The 16,972-nt window shown below is 28.4% G+C and overlaps 1 protein-coding gene across 1 annotated transcript; it reads right to left on the reverse strand.

Moving 5' to 3' along the window:
• Positions 1 to 4,038: 4,038 nt before the first annotated feature.
• On the reverse strand, positions 4,039 to 16,257 carry LOC107170736 (low choriolytic enzyme-like). The gene is made up of 5 exons (XM_089229737.1): positions 15,856 to 16,257; positions 9,905 to 10,036; positions 8,524 to 8,871; positions 6,871 to 7,004; positions 4,039 to 4,911 (listed from the first exon to the last, which is right to left on the reverse strand). The coding sequence occupies exons 1-5, from the start codon at positions 16,013 to 16,015 to the stop codon at positions 4,768 to 4,770; spliced, it is 918 nt and encodes a 305-aa protein (XP_089085863.1). The 5' UTR covers positions 16,016 to 16,257; the 3' UTR covers positions 4,039 to 4,767.
• Between the last annotated feature and the right edge of the window lie 715 nt (positions 16,258 to 16,972).

A 16,972-nucleotide genomic window follows, 5' to 3' on the forward strand; every position in this document is an offset into this window, starting at 1 on the left:
TTCCTTTTATCTTAGTGTTGCATTTTAGTATAAAACTCATCCACCCCAACGCTTCGGTGAGTATATTTGACTTCAGTTAACGTTTACAGTGAATATTTTTTACTGTTTTTACTTTTTGTTGTTGTTTTGTTTGATTATATGACAGTTTTCGATATGGATTGAATGTTATATTTCACTGTTTCACTAGTAATTGTGTCTGTTGTTTTGGATTTGTTAAAAGATTTATGGTTTTGAGTTAATTGTAAATGTTTTTTTGACATAGAAAGTTCTACCTCGAGTATTGTTTACCTGTTATTTCGATTTCATTACAGCCCTCGCTATTGGCAGTTGATGTTGGCAGGTTGATAAAATATGATTGATGAAATATGTACCCCGTAGACAATAACGATGTTAGACGATTTTAATTTATAATAATGAAATTAAATTGGAATATGCAAATAATATTCTTATATTATACATAATTTGTCTGATGAAAATAAATAATTAATTATTCGTACTTTTTAAAGGTGATGTAAAACCGACAACAACTACAGTGATAGTTATGAAACACACTATACACACGTGGTTAAAACGTATATATACCTACTTAATAATCTAAAATTATTTCAACTATTTTTTGAATTGTTTATAATATGATCTCGCTACTTCACTTAATTTATGATATAATACATAGTATTATATTGTATCCCATATTTGGCGATTCTCCAGTATACATATTAATACATCATATCACCTATTATATTACCTGTGCGTTGTATTAATATTATAAGTTATAACGCTATGCTGTATCATGTTTATAGTGTTGAATTTACAATTTTGTGAAAACTTATGTTATTTATTTTAGATTCTGAACGAAGTGATGAATGTATTGATTTTACAATGATGTGTGTTTTTTTTTTTTATGTTTGTTTTTGTGTCTGTGTACAGCATAACTAGTCGAAATAATGCTTCAATTTCAAACTTTGGGGGTGGTTTCCGATGTAAAAGTGAATATCCTTGGAAAATCGAAACACTTTTACTGTCCCAAAACGTGATGACAGACAAAAAAAAAAAAAATTAAAAAAACACATATCATGGTAAAATCAATACATTCCTCGCTCCGCTCAGAATCTAAAATATTTTACATTTTTGTTTTAAACGACTAATTAATTGTTAATTAATTTCTACATTTATTTATATTATTGAATTTGGCAGTTTTATAAATAATAATTATTTTAATAAATTAATGACTATTTTTTTTACATACTTTGTTATAGGAACACAAATTAAATAAGTATTTATATATGTTTACCTATTACCTGACATTTCATTATTATTAGAACAACAATAACAGTTCGATATAATATAAGTAGATACCTACTTAAATAATTTAAAATCTGTTTTAATCAACCATTAGTTTTTTTCAAAATAATTGAATTCCATTTTAATTTCTTTGAAAAGTATAAAGTGATGTTTTGATTTATGTGTAACATTTTTACAGTAGTCCAAACTATAATAAATCAGAGCCATTTTATAGGTTAAAGAGAAATGACTCCTATTTAGGTTATGACCTCGTAATCCCTATAGACCCCACGTACTGGCCATTTGCCTAAATGATTTTGAAATTCATCAAACAGTGCCAAAAATTAAAATTATCAAAAATATAAAAATAGAATCGATTTATTAATAATTGGATATATCAAATTTTAGTGGTAAAATATACTTATTGAGTAGGCAAGTCGGCCAAGTCAGTCATACATTATTTGTTTATAATACAATTCGATGTTGAAATTAATATTATTATAAGACTAAAATATTTCTTCCAAAATAAATTTATCTTATAACATATAAACCTACCTATTTTAATATTAATATAGATTATTATACAGTTGTATTTAATGTTTTACCTGTACGTGTTGTACTTCAGGGATTCGATAATTTTAATTAATGAGTGCTAATGAGCCATGTTTACTGCTAGTATACACGTGCGTATACATTACATAGAAAATAATATACATGTGGTTACCATGTAATCATATAAGCACACGTTAAAATTAAAATAAGAATAATATCTCATTAAAAATAACTAGTTTATTCTCTACTTAATTTTTCTACCATGTTATATCACTTCATTTTTGTTTTGTATCTTTTAACATTTTCATACCTCGTAAATATTCAATATTATGGCTGTCAAAACTAATAATTGTACGTGATAGGCACAAAGTTTAAATTAAAAAATAAATTAACAATGGAATACGTTTATTATTGTAATGAGATTTTATCTTAGGTCAATGGTTATAATAATATGTTGTATTTAATGCAACACTTTATTTAAACAGTAAAATAGCTCATAGAAAACCGTACCCGGTACCTTAAAATAGAATAATCAAACTTTTACTTTTGAAGCTGTTTGGAAACTATTCAAAAATCGTAATACTTGATAAGTTTTTAAATAATATAATAATAGTATTTAGATAATATCTATCATGACAATATGGCAATATGGCGCTGGCATATTGGTACCTACAATTTTTTGAGTTAAGATTAGTTTTAAGTAATGATTATTTAATAAATATACATATAATTTTGTAAAAGTATTTTATACTTCAATGGGAATTCGAAAAAAAATTTAAATGAAAATATAAAATACACAACCTTTACAGATCTATGCAAAAATAATAAAAGATGATTAGGGTGGGAAATCATTAATTGACGTTTTGAGCCAACCATACCAACACTTCTAATTAGCAGATTATTAAGAATAAAAGAAAATTAAATCAAACTGTTTTATGCATTTGGAAGTGGCGTAATTTTTCATACCACAATTACCTTTATACAATTATTTGAATAAGTGCAAAGTATTTTTTCAAATTTATTCCGCATAAATTTTAAATAAAAATAGTAATACAATTAAAATATTAAACTGAAACAGTTTTTACGAATAGCTTACGTATATATGTTGGATATAATTAAATATTTAAATTTAATGTAATCAAAAGTTTTAAACTAGAGTAAATATTGTTATATGATGAAATGTTAACATAATATTAAACTATATAGGTATAATTATTATTTTCATTATTTCTTACATCATTTTAAGGAAATCAAATGACTCACGGCTGATTACATCAATCTGCAGTCCTGCAGATATACAATGATATTGTTATATATTGTTAATTAGTTTTCCCGCATAATTGAATATTCTACAATATTATTATTGGCCCTTTAAGTTTGTAAAAATGTACTCCATCGTGTATTATCAAATTATTATTATAATTTTAAATTGGGTGTTTAAATTCGGAAAGTAAAAAATAAAAAATTACGCTCTTCAAACATCGAGTGGCCGATAAAACGTACAACTGGAAGCTAATTGTTTTTATTATTTTTTTGTTAGTATAATTTGTTATAATTTTACCATTGAACTGCATAAACACTTCGACCTTGAAGGATAAATTATTGTCATTACTACAGCAGCATTACTTAGAAATAATAACAATTATTTCTATTGCCTATTTGTAAATGTCAATAAGTAGAAATACCTAAGGCGATCCGCTGCAGCCTGCAATCAGCTGATTTTAACATCCCCGCGTCGTTTCAGAAATCTCTCTGGTTTTGATCATCAACCAGCATTAGACACAGATTTATCTGTGTCATTAGAGTATCATAATATCATAAAGATAACTGATATTTTATAACTACTTCTGTGTTATCGATTTGACATATAACCACGTAGGTAGGTATCCCTTTATAGAAATCACGTTTGAACATTATGTTATATTCTATATGACTATATACATATTGTAAATTTGGATATTAACAATAATAATAATAATAATATTCGTCTGTTAATGTATACTTAAACAATTTCTGTTTAGCTATTATGTGCTAATAACCTATTCAACATTACCATTTCAGCTTTACGAGGAAACATTCAACGTTCTAATAATATGTTCAGTTTAAAGGGTCGAAAGTACATACAAAGTAGACATTTAGTACCCATACTCATTGATCATTAATGATTAGGTATTTACAGTAGCTTAAAATATAAACATTTAAATATTATACTATGTCATCACTATTCATTGTTATTAAACATGTTACTTTAACAATCGAAAATACAAATATTTTTTTTTACGTTTACAAGTAATAAATAATCTGTTTAAATTATACTAGACACAATAAGAATATGTGATAAAAGTTAACAGGTCATGAGGTTTGTTGAAAGAAGCCACACATTGATAACTCTCTGTTAACTTGGTAATAAATATATGATAATATTTTCTATGCATACAATTAAAGTTGTGCAAAATCGATTAAAATTCAATAAAACAGTGATTTTTTAACATAATTAACTCTATTACAGGTAGGTACTAGTATAAAATTAATTTCTTTATGGCTAAATCATTTTATGCATAATATAGTATACCTAATAATATTCTTATCGTGAAACTTGAAAATTAGATACCAATAATGATTTTATAGTTAAGTATAATTAATTAATTTATAACGGTATTGTTATAAATTACATAATGATTAGATCGTCTACCGTCAACCTACACAAAACTATATAGGTATACTGACAATTTAAATTGGTGTATCGAAATTTGACTACTGTTTTTATACTTTGTTTTAATAATTACTGAGACAATAATAAAAAAATACTATATTAAACAATTATAATTAGATACCTATGTTTTATTAAATTTAACGTTGTGCGGGAAAATAAAAAGTCACAATTTATTCGTGTCACTAATAATATATAATATCATGATAATAATATATTTTTAACTAAAAAATATGATATTCGTCGCCTTGGAAGTCGCCTGCATAAGGTGTTGCAGCACCTCCATTACAATTGTACATTGCGTTGACTTTTCGCAAGTCATTGACCGTGGCTCCGGTTCTCTGTCCCAAACTCATACTTGGTTCATGCTTGGAAAAAAAAAGTAATTTATACTATAACACATTCCACTCGTGATACCATATAAAAGTAAATATTTCATAGTTCAATGACAGCAACAGCACCACCTGCTACTACACAGTAAAAAGTCAAGTATTTCAGTTCGCATATTATTATTATTGATATCCAAGTTATAGGTAATAATATATGTATATAGATACCTATTATTTATTATCGATGAATATGTTATTGTCACATTTGAAAACAGGACTAAAATATTCTATTGGAACTGAATGTAAAAAATAAGTAATTTTTCAATGGTTCGCGAACAAAATCTTTATTAAATTGGTAATATAAAATATAATAAAGTAAAAAAAAAATATTGATTTCAAATATTTAAAAAAAATAATAACAACTAAAAATATTGATGTAAAAATAAGTCTCAAATTTTACTGTAGTATTTTTGAATTTTTGAAACTTTGTGTTTGATGTTAAAATCAAATTAACTCTAAACTTAAATGTAGTTATAGAGGTCGTTTGCCCGTTTGGTATATTTCCCATGAGTAGCAACACAATTATGAGTTTTTTTTTAATTACAGAAATAATCTTTTGTCGCAATTTAGTGAATACATACAACAGTTAGCTATATGCAACAATCCAGTTTAAGTGCTCTACAATTTAATTTTAGAATTAAACATCGCCCTAAGGGCTAAGAATAATCCTTTTTTTAACTTCCCCCAATAATAAAAATAAATCGATAAAATCACCGAGTTTATTGAATAATATTGAAACAGAATTTACTTAGTCAATAAAGGCATTTATAATCATTTATTTTAAGGCGATTTAATAAAAGTGTGTACACTATATTATTTTTATAAAAAAATTGTTCTAATTTTAAACTTTAAATTAATAAAGCTAGATGTGACTTCATGACTTGGTTGAATGCCATAAAAAACACAATAAAAAATGTTTACTTAAGAGATGCGTTAAATTAAAAGTGTCCACAATTATATTTTATGCAAAGTTATTGTATGTTATAATATAATTATAGCATATTGTATATGTTTTTGAATTTTTATTGATTTTTGTAATAGTGTTAAATATTCCTTTCTACTGTATTCCCACAAAAAAATATGAATAGAATGCAAAATAACCTTACGGGAAATTTAAAAACAATTCCCGCTGGATAGAAACTTTTTATTCATTTTAGAAACTTAATTTTTACACTATATGTATTTAACGTTTGTAAACGTGGTATAACTTTTAACAAATTTTAAAATGTTTAAAATATATTTTTCATGTTTTTATGTTTTGTAAAATTTTTGATCTTAATTTAAAAAAATTTTAAATTTAAAAAAATAATTTTTTCTACTTATGAATTTCTACAAAAAAAAGAAAAAAATCAAAATTTGTTATTCCAACAAATTATTGTACTAGAATCTATTCATATGTAGCTAAAACTATGTTGTTTAAATTATCCAAACACAATAATTAACCGAATTTCGTAAAAATTAGATGGATTTGTCATTGCAGCTTCCAAATACAATATTATATATTTTGTATATAACACAAAAGCTTCACCGGGGGATAACAGAACGATATGGCACATGATAAGTGTCGAAATCACTAAATCAGTGATCCTGTAATGATAGGTATCCTGTCCGGAAATTGATTATGTTATAACGAAAGTATTTACCCTATTAAAATTGTATTAAGATTGTTCATAATATCTACATTTATGGATCTTGTTTAACGCAAATTTTTTTTAATCGTCTAATTACATTAGTGATTTTTTTTTTTAATCTATATTTGTAGAACAAATTTGTTATTGTTTTGGTGTGATTATTTCTGGAGACTGGAGAGGGTGTACTGTAATGCGTCGGTTAATTTTGTGAGAAACGCTCTTTTATCCAACACCCGCTGAATCCCTCTTCTAATTGTTTTCCAACATTTCTCCAAAGCACTAACTAAATATATGTTTTATAACTCACCTTAGCAACTATGGTTTCTTTACCGTTCTTTGAAAAAGCATAACGTGGGTAATGCATAACGCTAGTATAATCATAAGGTAGTCCAAAGGTAGTTGTTACATTATCGGGCACTTTGTTAAAGTCTGGCCAATATGCTGAAAACAAATTATTTTTTTTTTAATTAACCGTTATAAGATAAATTATAAACATTTTGAACAGTAATTTTATAACAGCAAATTATCATTACATTATACGATGATAACTAATTGAGATTATTTTTTAGTGGTTTATTTACTCATATATATTATATTTCTATATAAAATAACTACGGGTCTTAAAACCACTGCAGTTCATAGCTTTTATACAAAATTATTTTTCAACAAACCACAAACGAGATACTTTATTATACAAATATTATTATAAATTATATCTACATAATTAAAAATGTTCAACGACTTTTTACTTCGACAAAAGTTTGTGATATATGCTTGATATTCTGAATGTTTGATCAACTGACCTTTCGGGCTTATCTAAGGGAATAATGACAAAAGGAGAAAATTCGTTATGTCATGTAGCCGTTTCCAAACTCTAAGTCTGGATTATTATATAGGATTATGGGTTTCAAATAAACACCAGATTAGTTTTGAATCGTCCTGAAAGATTTAGCGGTAAAATATAATATTAATATCTAATATCTATTAATTATCTCTGCCGTACATATTACAACTGTTTATACAATGTATTATATATAGATTATAGAACTTGTACATTAGGAAAGGGGCGTGGAGCCCAAAACCATCTGAAATTCATCTCAGACAAACATTATTTTTATTGTAATATTTTATACTAAAAGTTCAAACAACAGTTTTTCAAATGGACCGTCCCCCACTCACCGGAATAAAATCATGGCTACGAGCCTTCAGTGGTATCGTATTACACATCTCATTAAAATAAACATTCCTCGTGTAAAATATATACATATAAAAATACAATATAGACACAAACCCTACATTAAATATAATACATCGTGTTGTAATACAATATACACTCTGTATAATATCATTTAATAATATGGTGCACGGAATTGTATATCGGAGATACCTACCCTTTGAAATTATCATAAGTTTATATTATATATCTAATGAGTAGATATATTATACATGGCCACAAAAACTGCACAAAGTAGGCGTGGTATATTTGACAGACAAAGGCCACTGCAGTATAGTCTAGCGAGTCACGAAAGTTTGAAACCTACAACTTAAACGTGTTCATGACCAGATACGCGCTAAGTAATTTTCGACGTACCTACCAGAAATTGCATTTGTAAAATAAGTTGAAAGTGATAAAAAATTAAACATATTTTCAGTAGATGTAAAATAATAAAATATTATAGAATATTATTTGTTATATTTTTGAATTGAAAATTAATTGGTTTGTGATCTCTAAATTTAAAAAAGAAATTCAAAGTTCACGAATTTACATTGATACATTGAGAGAGGGCCCACGCTTGAGCACCTGCAGTCGTACCATCTGGCCACTTATACACATTATAAAAACATCCTCTTGTACTTTTAAGCTTTTCAAAAACCATCTCAAATTATTATTTTTTTTAAATATCAGAACAACGATATTCGTCGTGATATAATTATTTAATGTGCGTAAAATAATATATACTCTTGTCGATGTTTTCCCAGTAGATGACTACCGCGTTGTCGCGGTCGGCGCGGGCCTGTTCGTGGAGCAGCCCAACCACGTGAAGGAGCTCGTGCTGTACCGTACCCTGGTGGGAGATGCACGACGGTGACTCTAAGTTCATGCTGTGTGGGTGGCCCATTTCCCGGTGAAAGCCGATCATGGCGTTGCAACCCTTGTTCCGCTCACGGCCGATGTACACGTACTCCGAGTGCCCGACTTCCTTCAGCAGCTGTGTCGCGTTTACGCCGTTCATGTCAACGAATTTCAGGCACGTCTTGGACTCGATTGAGTCCATGGCCATCCGGATCTTTGACCGTTCGTCTTGTGCTGCATCGGCGATGGCACGCGAAAAAAGTGTGAAAAAAACAGTTAAATAAAATACCCGATCACCCGCAATCTTACCGATTGGATAGAATTTAGATTATAAAGTGGGTATGGGGAGATAAAAATTTATATATATATATATCGATATTAATAATAGTTGATTTACAAAAACGCATAAACAGTACCGAAATTTTGCAACCCTTCACGACTTTTTCCCTACATTTTTTCAAGTATCGGACGTTCCAGATAACATATTCCCATTCAACAATTATTAATCACATTAAAATATATAATACGTTTATATAACACTTTGTATAGTACAACTATAATGTAAGGATCAGCGTTAAGTCCTCGAGCACAATCAGCATATAGCTCTGCAGCGTCTCCTTACAAGACATTTTAAACGTACTTCACATATTGTACAAACACTGCATTGAACATTTTAGTAATTACATTTTTCAAATATTTAATTACATCTGATTTTTGATTGAAGTTAGATACCGTTAAAATCGAGAAACTATTAATATTATTATAGAACGACCCATACCAGTACAAAAATAGTTTTTTAATACTAAATTAAATAAGATATTAATTGGCAGAGAGACAAATACGGCGAGATACTATATAGTTTAAATAAATACTATGCAATATACATCTCGTATAATGTATTTATGTATTAAATCTATACCGTATACGTAATCTAATAATAATTCAAGTTCTCTGTAATTCCAATCAAGTAAATAATTACGTTTTAAAAATTAAGCATTAATGCTATAAACGTTAAATACGAAGTAAACGTTAAATGCAAGAGACAGGCGGCATGTTATAAAGGGGTTATTCGAGGCACCGTTTTTACTAAAACCTAAAAGCTTTTAAAGTAATTTATATTAACTTATATAAAACAGAAGAAAAAGTGCTCGCATGGTACGAACATATATAGTAATCGTATTTTTATTATATTGAAATACCGATTTCTGCATTAAGGTGTAAAATACAACCGTAAATTTTTTTTAAATCCATGATTCGTTTTACTCACTAAAATTGTAATGGATTGTATAAGGAATTATTGCCTTGGGCCATTTATAGTAATCTGACATTATGGCATTCCTCGAAACTGGCAGTACTATGTCTCCTTGGTACAATCGCGATCTCAATTCTGGATACATATCTGATCACAAAATAAACGAATGTATGTTATATAATACGTAATCTAAAAAATAATTTCAATCTATTTTAAAATAATATATTCAACACATGATGAGTTAATAACAAATGCTGAGATAACAATTTGATTATGCGTTAAAAATGCACAATTGGCAATTGCTATACAATTTATAAAATATATATAATTAAGTTATACTATAATATAGCAATCACCTCGCGTTCAATAAACCCTCAAATAAACCACAATATCTACATCTGCAACCTAATGTATTGTTTCATAATCCTAAGACGTCTAGCCTCTGAAAACTGACATTAAAAAAAATTTTTTCAGCTGACCCATGACCCATGACCCATCTGTCACAATTTATGTTGTATAATTAAAGAAGCAAGGAGGGAAACGTTCGAACTTTCTATTATAGTTCCCACACCATTTGGTGAAAAAACTCGATTGCAATATTATTATAATACAATTATTATAAAATTTTATTTTTTAACGTATAGTCAATGCATTGACTGGCATTGAACGATAAACAAACTATGTGGTTTATTGTTTGTTCGATCCGCATATCTGTTATATATTTACCATTTTTTTATGATTCTTTACTCTTTTTGTGTGTTTTAAGCGTTAAGAGAACGGAAGCGCGCGTAACATCTGCAGCGATCTATCATACCTACTCAGAGTACATATATACCTAGCCAAAACGTGTATATTATTTTATTATAGTCAAACTTCGTTCAATTTAAATAAACATGACCTATTATACCAACGATAATATACTAGAAGAAGGTGTTAATCCAATGTCCTACTACGTAGGCTTTTCGTGCACGTCGTAAATAACTAAACATAATGGATGTGTTTCAAAGGTGTAGTGAAACGTGAAGGGTATAACTATACGTGTATACTCATAAATCGTATCTCATATATTATAATATAACCATATTATGTGTTATTATATAAAACGCACGCGATTGTATATAGAAATGAGAATGAAATTGTTACGTGATGGTGGTGATGAGTATTATATAATTAATAATAATTTATGTTGAATAAAAAAAAATCTAACAGACAACAGATAATATCATCTATTATAATCTACAATATTTTATTTCTGCTGAATATTAATTTTTTTCGTACATCAATATTACATAGGATGAACAAAAAACGATATCCATAATTAGGTAATGCAATAACCATAAAATATTTTGTATTACTCGAGGTACGATTTTAAATATAGTATACAATTTTTGATTTCGAAATGTGGATTTCATCGGTAATATATTGTATATAATATTATCGTGTGTGGATTTCAAAGTATATTGGGTTGCCATGCGATGTGATGTATCGGGATGCGACGTGCAAGCCCATCTACCATTTATATTATAGTGAAAATGTCCGATTTAAGAGTACACTCAATTTCAAACAGCCATTGCTGTTATATGCATACGCACGGGTTCTGTTGAATCTTGATATTTGTGATCGCAGTCGTGTAAAAGTAATGTTCGAACAACAGTTCCGTCTGCCGTTGGCACTTGGTCGGGACTCTTGTACACAATATGTATACATTATTAGATATTATGTAGGTATATAAAGCATGACTTTCCGAGAACAAACGCGACACTGGGGCCTGTTTTTCTGACTCTACGACTGTGCGAACGTTTCTGGGAAATAAGGAATCCATCAGCCCCAACAAGTCCCGTAAAGTACGTATTATGGCTGTTGAACAATTTACACAATACACGATTAATTAATTCGGCGCTATGAGAAAAATGTAAATAACCACCCGTAGTATGTAGATAGTAGATACCCGATATAATAATTATCAATGACAATGAAAACCAATTATCATCAAAACGTGATGATGACTCGAAAGTGGGGTTACACAATTTCATGAATTTCTTTACTTCAAATATTTATTCCAAGGGAAAAATAATGATAAATAAATATTTTTAAATTCTTGTATTCTATTCATTTATAAATCCACTTAAAGCGAGAGAAAATTGTTTGAAGTGTATGATTTTATAGCATAAAAAGATAAATCGTTAACATCCCGTATTGTTTAAGTTGGTTTAACCTAACCTAACCAGCTAATCCCGTGCACTATCCGCTAAAAATGCCTATTCTATATTATATGATTCAAACTTTGTTCAATTATTCGTTGTTTAATATTAACTGCAATGCTGTTTAAAACTAAAACATTTTCATCGACCATTTTAAATCTCAAAACACTTGTGCAATGCATTTATAGTATTACACAAATTATTACAAACTTCAACGATACCACATGATTGACTCAAAAACTATAAATATTAAAGAAAAATAAGAAACCAGCTGATCGACATTCATCTATATCAATATATGTTATACGTATATGTATACGTTTAGCTGTATGAGTATAGCCGTATAGGTACCTATATGGATATAAAAACAAATGTTTTTCATAATTTCATTAAATAATTACAAGAAGAGTGAAATTTAATATTGAAAAACTACTTTTATGTTATTAATTTATTAGTAATATCATTTTCGTGGTAAATTTATTAAAATCAACTACGAGAATATGACAAACAAGTTTTAATGGTATTGATATAATATTAATCATTATAATATTTTAAATATTTATTAGATATTCTTATTAAATTTTTACATGTTCTGCAGGGAAATTAATTTAAAATATTAAACGAATATATCACGAGGTACGGGTTTATTTTTATTCTATTCAATTCCAACAGCGAACGGAAATTGACCACTTTAATCTACAACTCATATTATACTCCTAAAACTATTAAAATGTAATAAATAAATCCTCATTTTCAAATTATTTAATGTATATAATAATATTACTGTAATAAAACTATTAAAAGTTATTAATGAAATGTTTGAAATGTTTACCTCTATGACTCCATCTGTTGATTTTAGTATTAAAAAAAAAACCTTTATTTCATTTTATTTTTCAGATAAGTATAGCAAACTAACGCGTATCTAAAGCCGTTCAAATATTATTTGATGACTAAAAGCTAACAAACTAAGTAGATTTTAGGTTAGAGTTAATGATACCAAGTTGCACAAACATTTCATAAATTTAACGACTCGTTAAAATTTAATGGACCAATCATGAATTCATGAGTCGCTATTTGATGTGTGAGAGAATCTGTTAAATATTTAAGGAACTGTTAAACTATAATGGAATAATGGATGTTTGTGAACCCAACATAATATGCAATTATAATATGATTGTAGATAAAAAATATTTTGGTTTTATCCTCTGATAAATATAAAATTGTAAATAATGTCCACCGTCATCTGTTATTACTTATTATTATAGCTCAGTACTTAAGCGTTTCAGAATAATAACTGGAAATTGTATTCCTCCGTATCGTCTGAATCACAGTTTTAATGTCAATCTTAAATAATGTAAACTTTAAGACATTTTAATTTTGTAAATTATTTCTGTATGCGACCTGTATTTTTCAAATAGATCGACTTATATTTTATAATTATAATATTTACTAATTTTTTTTTTTTCAAATAATCTCTTAGTATTATAAAATAATTTTATGTTCAGTAGCGCGGGAAAAAAAGATTCTCAAAACAAAAATAATTTATTAATTTCTAATATTAATATTTTACCCGAAATATTTCTTGCTTTTATCCTTCAACTTCATTGCTTATCTAAGTGATTATCATTCTATAATTCTATATAATTTTATTTTTAGTTTTCCCTCTATACGTCTTTCAACTTTTTCGACTTTGTGTAATAGTAAATTGTTATTTCGTGTTGTCCTATTTCTGTTAAATTTCAGCTAAATATTTTTATATCTGTTTTCTAATATTTTTTATACTTGTTAATGTAAAATATTATAATGTAACGCTTTTTTATAAAAAACAAAAATTCAAAAGCAAACACGCACAACACGATAAAACAAAATAAATAATATTTAGCGTGAAAAGAAAATGACCTAAATTCACTTGTTTGACAGTTGTAAAATATCATGGAACGCCCACTGATCGTCAGACTGTAATTGGTAGAACCAACCTTTGGGGATTTCGTTGAGCACCTATAATATCATCGTGTACTCATTTTTACAAAGAAAATATTTTTATAATATGGTAAACAGAAACACCAAATTTTGGCCCACAGATAAGAAAAACAGTAAAAACCGGTATAACATTATAATATGTTCTAGTGTTGTAATTTATCATTTTATGTTTCATTGGTTTTTAACGACATCAATTCTGATGGCCCTCGAACAATTTCTGATCCCTATTGTGGCCCTTCAAAAATATTAATTGGTGACTCCTGGTATACAGTCAAGCCCAGATTAAGGATCAATTGGGCTTCGAGACACTATTTAGTCCACCACTTAGTGGGCTCCCTTTCAACTTTAGTTTCAAACAAAACGACTGTATATAATTGTCTAATTTTGTACTATATTACCACGTACTATCATGATCAATAAAAACTACATATATGCGTAGTGAGTAGGTACAATATGTCAATATGTATTCCACAACTCCCGTTTTATAAATTTCATCTTATTGTCATCAATTATTAGAATATCAATTAAATATTTACTATCATAATTTAGTAATTTTTCATAGCATAAAATTAAAAAAACATTTTTATTTTATATAATACTAGCTGATCCCGTGCACTTCGTTGCCCGTTAAATGTACTAAATTTATATGGCTCAAACTTTGTCCAATTCGTTATTTAATAATCGGTTTATGGTGTTCAAAACTTATCTTAACTTTTCATGTTACATGGAATAAAAATTCTGATTTGCAGAAGTATAATGTTATCAGGTAGGAAATCTACCTGCGGTAGATCGCGGACCTGGTGCTGTTTGTACGTAAGTGTATGATTTAACTCTAAGTATTAAAGTTATACCAAGTTTCCATTTTTACTGAATTCCACTAACGGTGAATTAATATAATCAATTAATACAAAATCCTTTTTTGTGTTACCTACTATTACTTTTATGTTATCATTTTTTTTTATATTTATTACAGGCTGCTTTTAGATAAGTTGATCCTAGGTTGCCCATGTATTGTATAGAGGTTTCTGTAATATCTTTTAAAACTAATTAAGTTTTACAACGTCGTTATAACATTATTATATGCATTATGGTGTTATATAAACAAAAAGATAAATTTGTATTGACATATTTTATTCATCTCAATATCTCTTTATAAACAGTATTGTTTGTACTGCCTTTTGTGGCTAATATAATCAAACTACTGGCAGAGCTAACTCTAACTAACTAACTCATTTAAGAATAATAATAAAGTAATAAATGTGTCAACACATAAATCAGGTTGTTATAGCAACCAATTATATACAAAATTTCCATCGTAAATCTCAAAATCTCAGTTTGAGCAACCCTTTAAAATGTGAATTTTGAAAAATCCCTCCTTATTGCACGGTGAAAATATGAGAAGAACCCCTATTCCAAATTTCAAGTCTGTACGTTGAGTAGTTTTTGAGATACAGTGATCAGTGAGTGAGTGGTATTTGGATTTTATAAGTATAGATTACTACTTATAGTATCTATACTTACTGAGATAAATTAATTTTTTTGAAAACTGTATCGAACATATTAAAAATAAAATAATATATTTCGGGGATAAAATATATGAGCTTCCAAATCAATGGGGCCATCAATTTCCCCTTACCACCTATACTCTTAATTCGACGTGTATATATAGTGTACCTATAGCTGCCAGCCATTTTATTTATCCCGTCAGCTGCATGCATTCCGGCCGCGGAGGGAAAGTATGACTGATATAGCAACAATAATAATTTCAGTCTCGAGTCGCCTTACCCGGGGTGTAATGAGAGGGTGGCTTCGAACCTTCTTTGAACCTCTCCAAGAGTGAGCTGACGAAATTCTGTCCGCCCTGCAGACTGGCCGCGGAACTCGACAAAATCCTCACGACCGCGCACACGTACACGACGTAATAATAAAGTACTCCGCCCATCATACCCACGGCGGGTTTTTCAAAAATAACTAAAAATTCCGTCAACCTGATATATCGACCGAAACGTATAAATTACTATTATTATTATTACCGATATCAATCGTACCTACACGTTTCTGCAGATCTGCAGGACTCGATGGGTTTCAATATATTAATATACTCACTCACTGTAAATAATAATATTAATAATAATAATAATACGATAGTACGATATCACTTCGAAAATTACGCGCGTGAGTGCTGGTCAACAAGCGTGTTAGAAGTCCTATATATAGGTGCCAGAAAGATATCGGACGTGAAAAGTATACCACACAAACGATTTTATAATAAAAACAACAATAATATAATCGTTTTTCGATTTTCTCGACATATATATATATATATAATACAGCCGTATATCTACACGTGCGCACACTTCCCATTTAGTGTGCTTTGACGAATTATCTGACAATTTCTCCCCATTTCCGTTTGGTCTTGTTTTTTTCCACACATTATTCGATTGTACTTAATTCCACGCCGATATACATGACATTATTATATTATACGAATAAGTATATATAGGTAGGTACGTACAAACTTGATGACACACGCTAATAAGGCCCATTATTTATTTGTTCATTTTGTAGACAAGGAGCCATCGCCCTACTGCTATGGAATTAATTATCTAATATATACATATGCATATACATATACATATACACATATATACTATACAGGATGATTCACCACTTATGAATTTACAAAAATATCCGATTTTTTGAACTTTTAAATATACTTATTGATAAACAGTCTAAAAAAAGACGGTGGCACATTTTGATAAGTTTTGATAAGATGAGGACTCATAACACTATACTAAAAGACATATATGACAGAAGGGAAACGTGGAAGATGAATGGCAAGAGCAAATAATATTAATCAAACAATAAGAGATGCAAGAGATTATAGACGATTTAAGAACCA

The sequence above is a fragment of the Diuraphis noxia genome, unplaced genomic scaffold, assembly GCF_037042655.1.
Source record: "Diuraphis noxia isolate RWA-SAM2 unplaced genomic scaffold, SU_Dnox_SAM2 contig0005, whole genome shotgun sequence".
NCBI lineage: Eukaryota > Metazoa > Arthropoda > Insecta > Hemiptera > Aphididae > Diuraphis > Diuraphis noxia.

Excerpts from the sequence above, each read along its gene's own strand:
- LOC107170736 (XM_089229737.1), bottom strand. The coding sequence starts at position 16,015 with ATGATGGGCGGAGTACTTTATTATTACGTCGTGTACGTGTGCGCGGTC. Across the intron at positions 10,037-15,855 it reads ACCCTCTCATTACACCCCGG|ATATGTATCCAGAATTGAGA; the intron begins GTAAGGCGACTC and ends TTTTGTGATCAG. Across the intron at positions 7,005-8,523 it reads CTGGGAAAACATCGACAAGA|CATATTGGCCAGACTTTAAC; the intron begins GTATATATTATT and ends ATTTGTTTTCAG.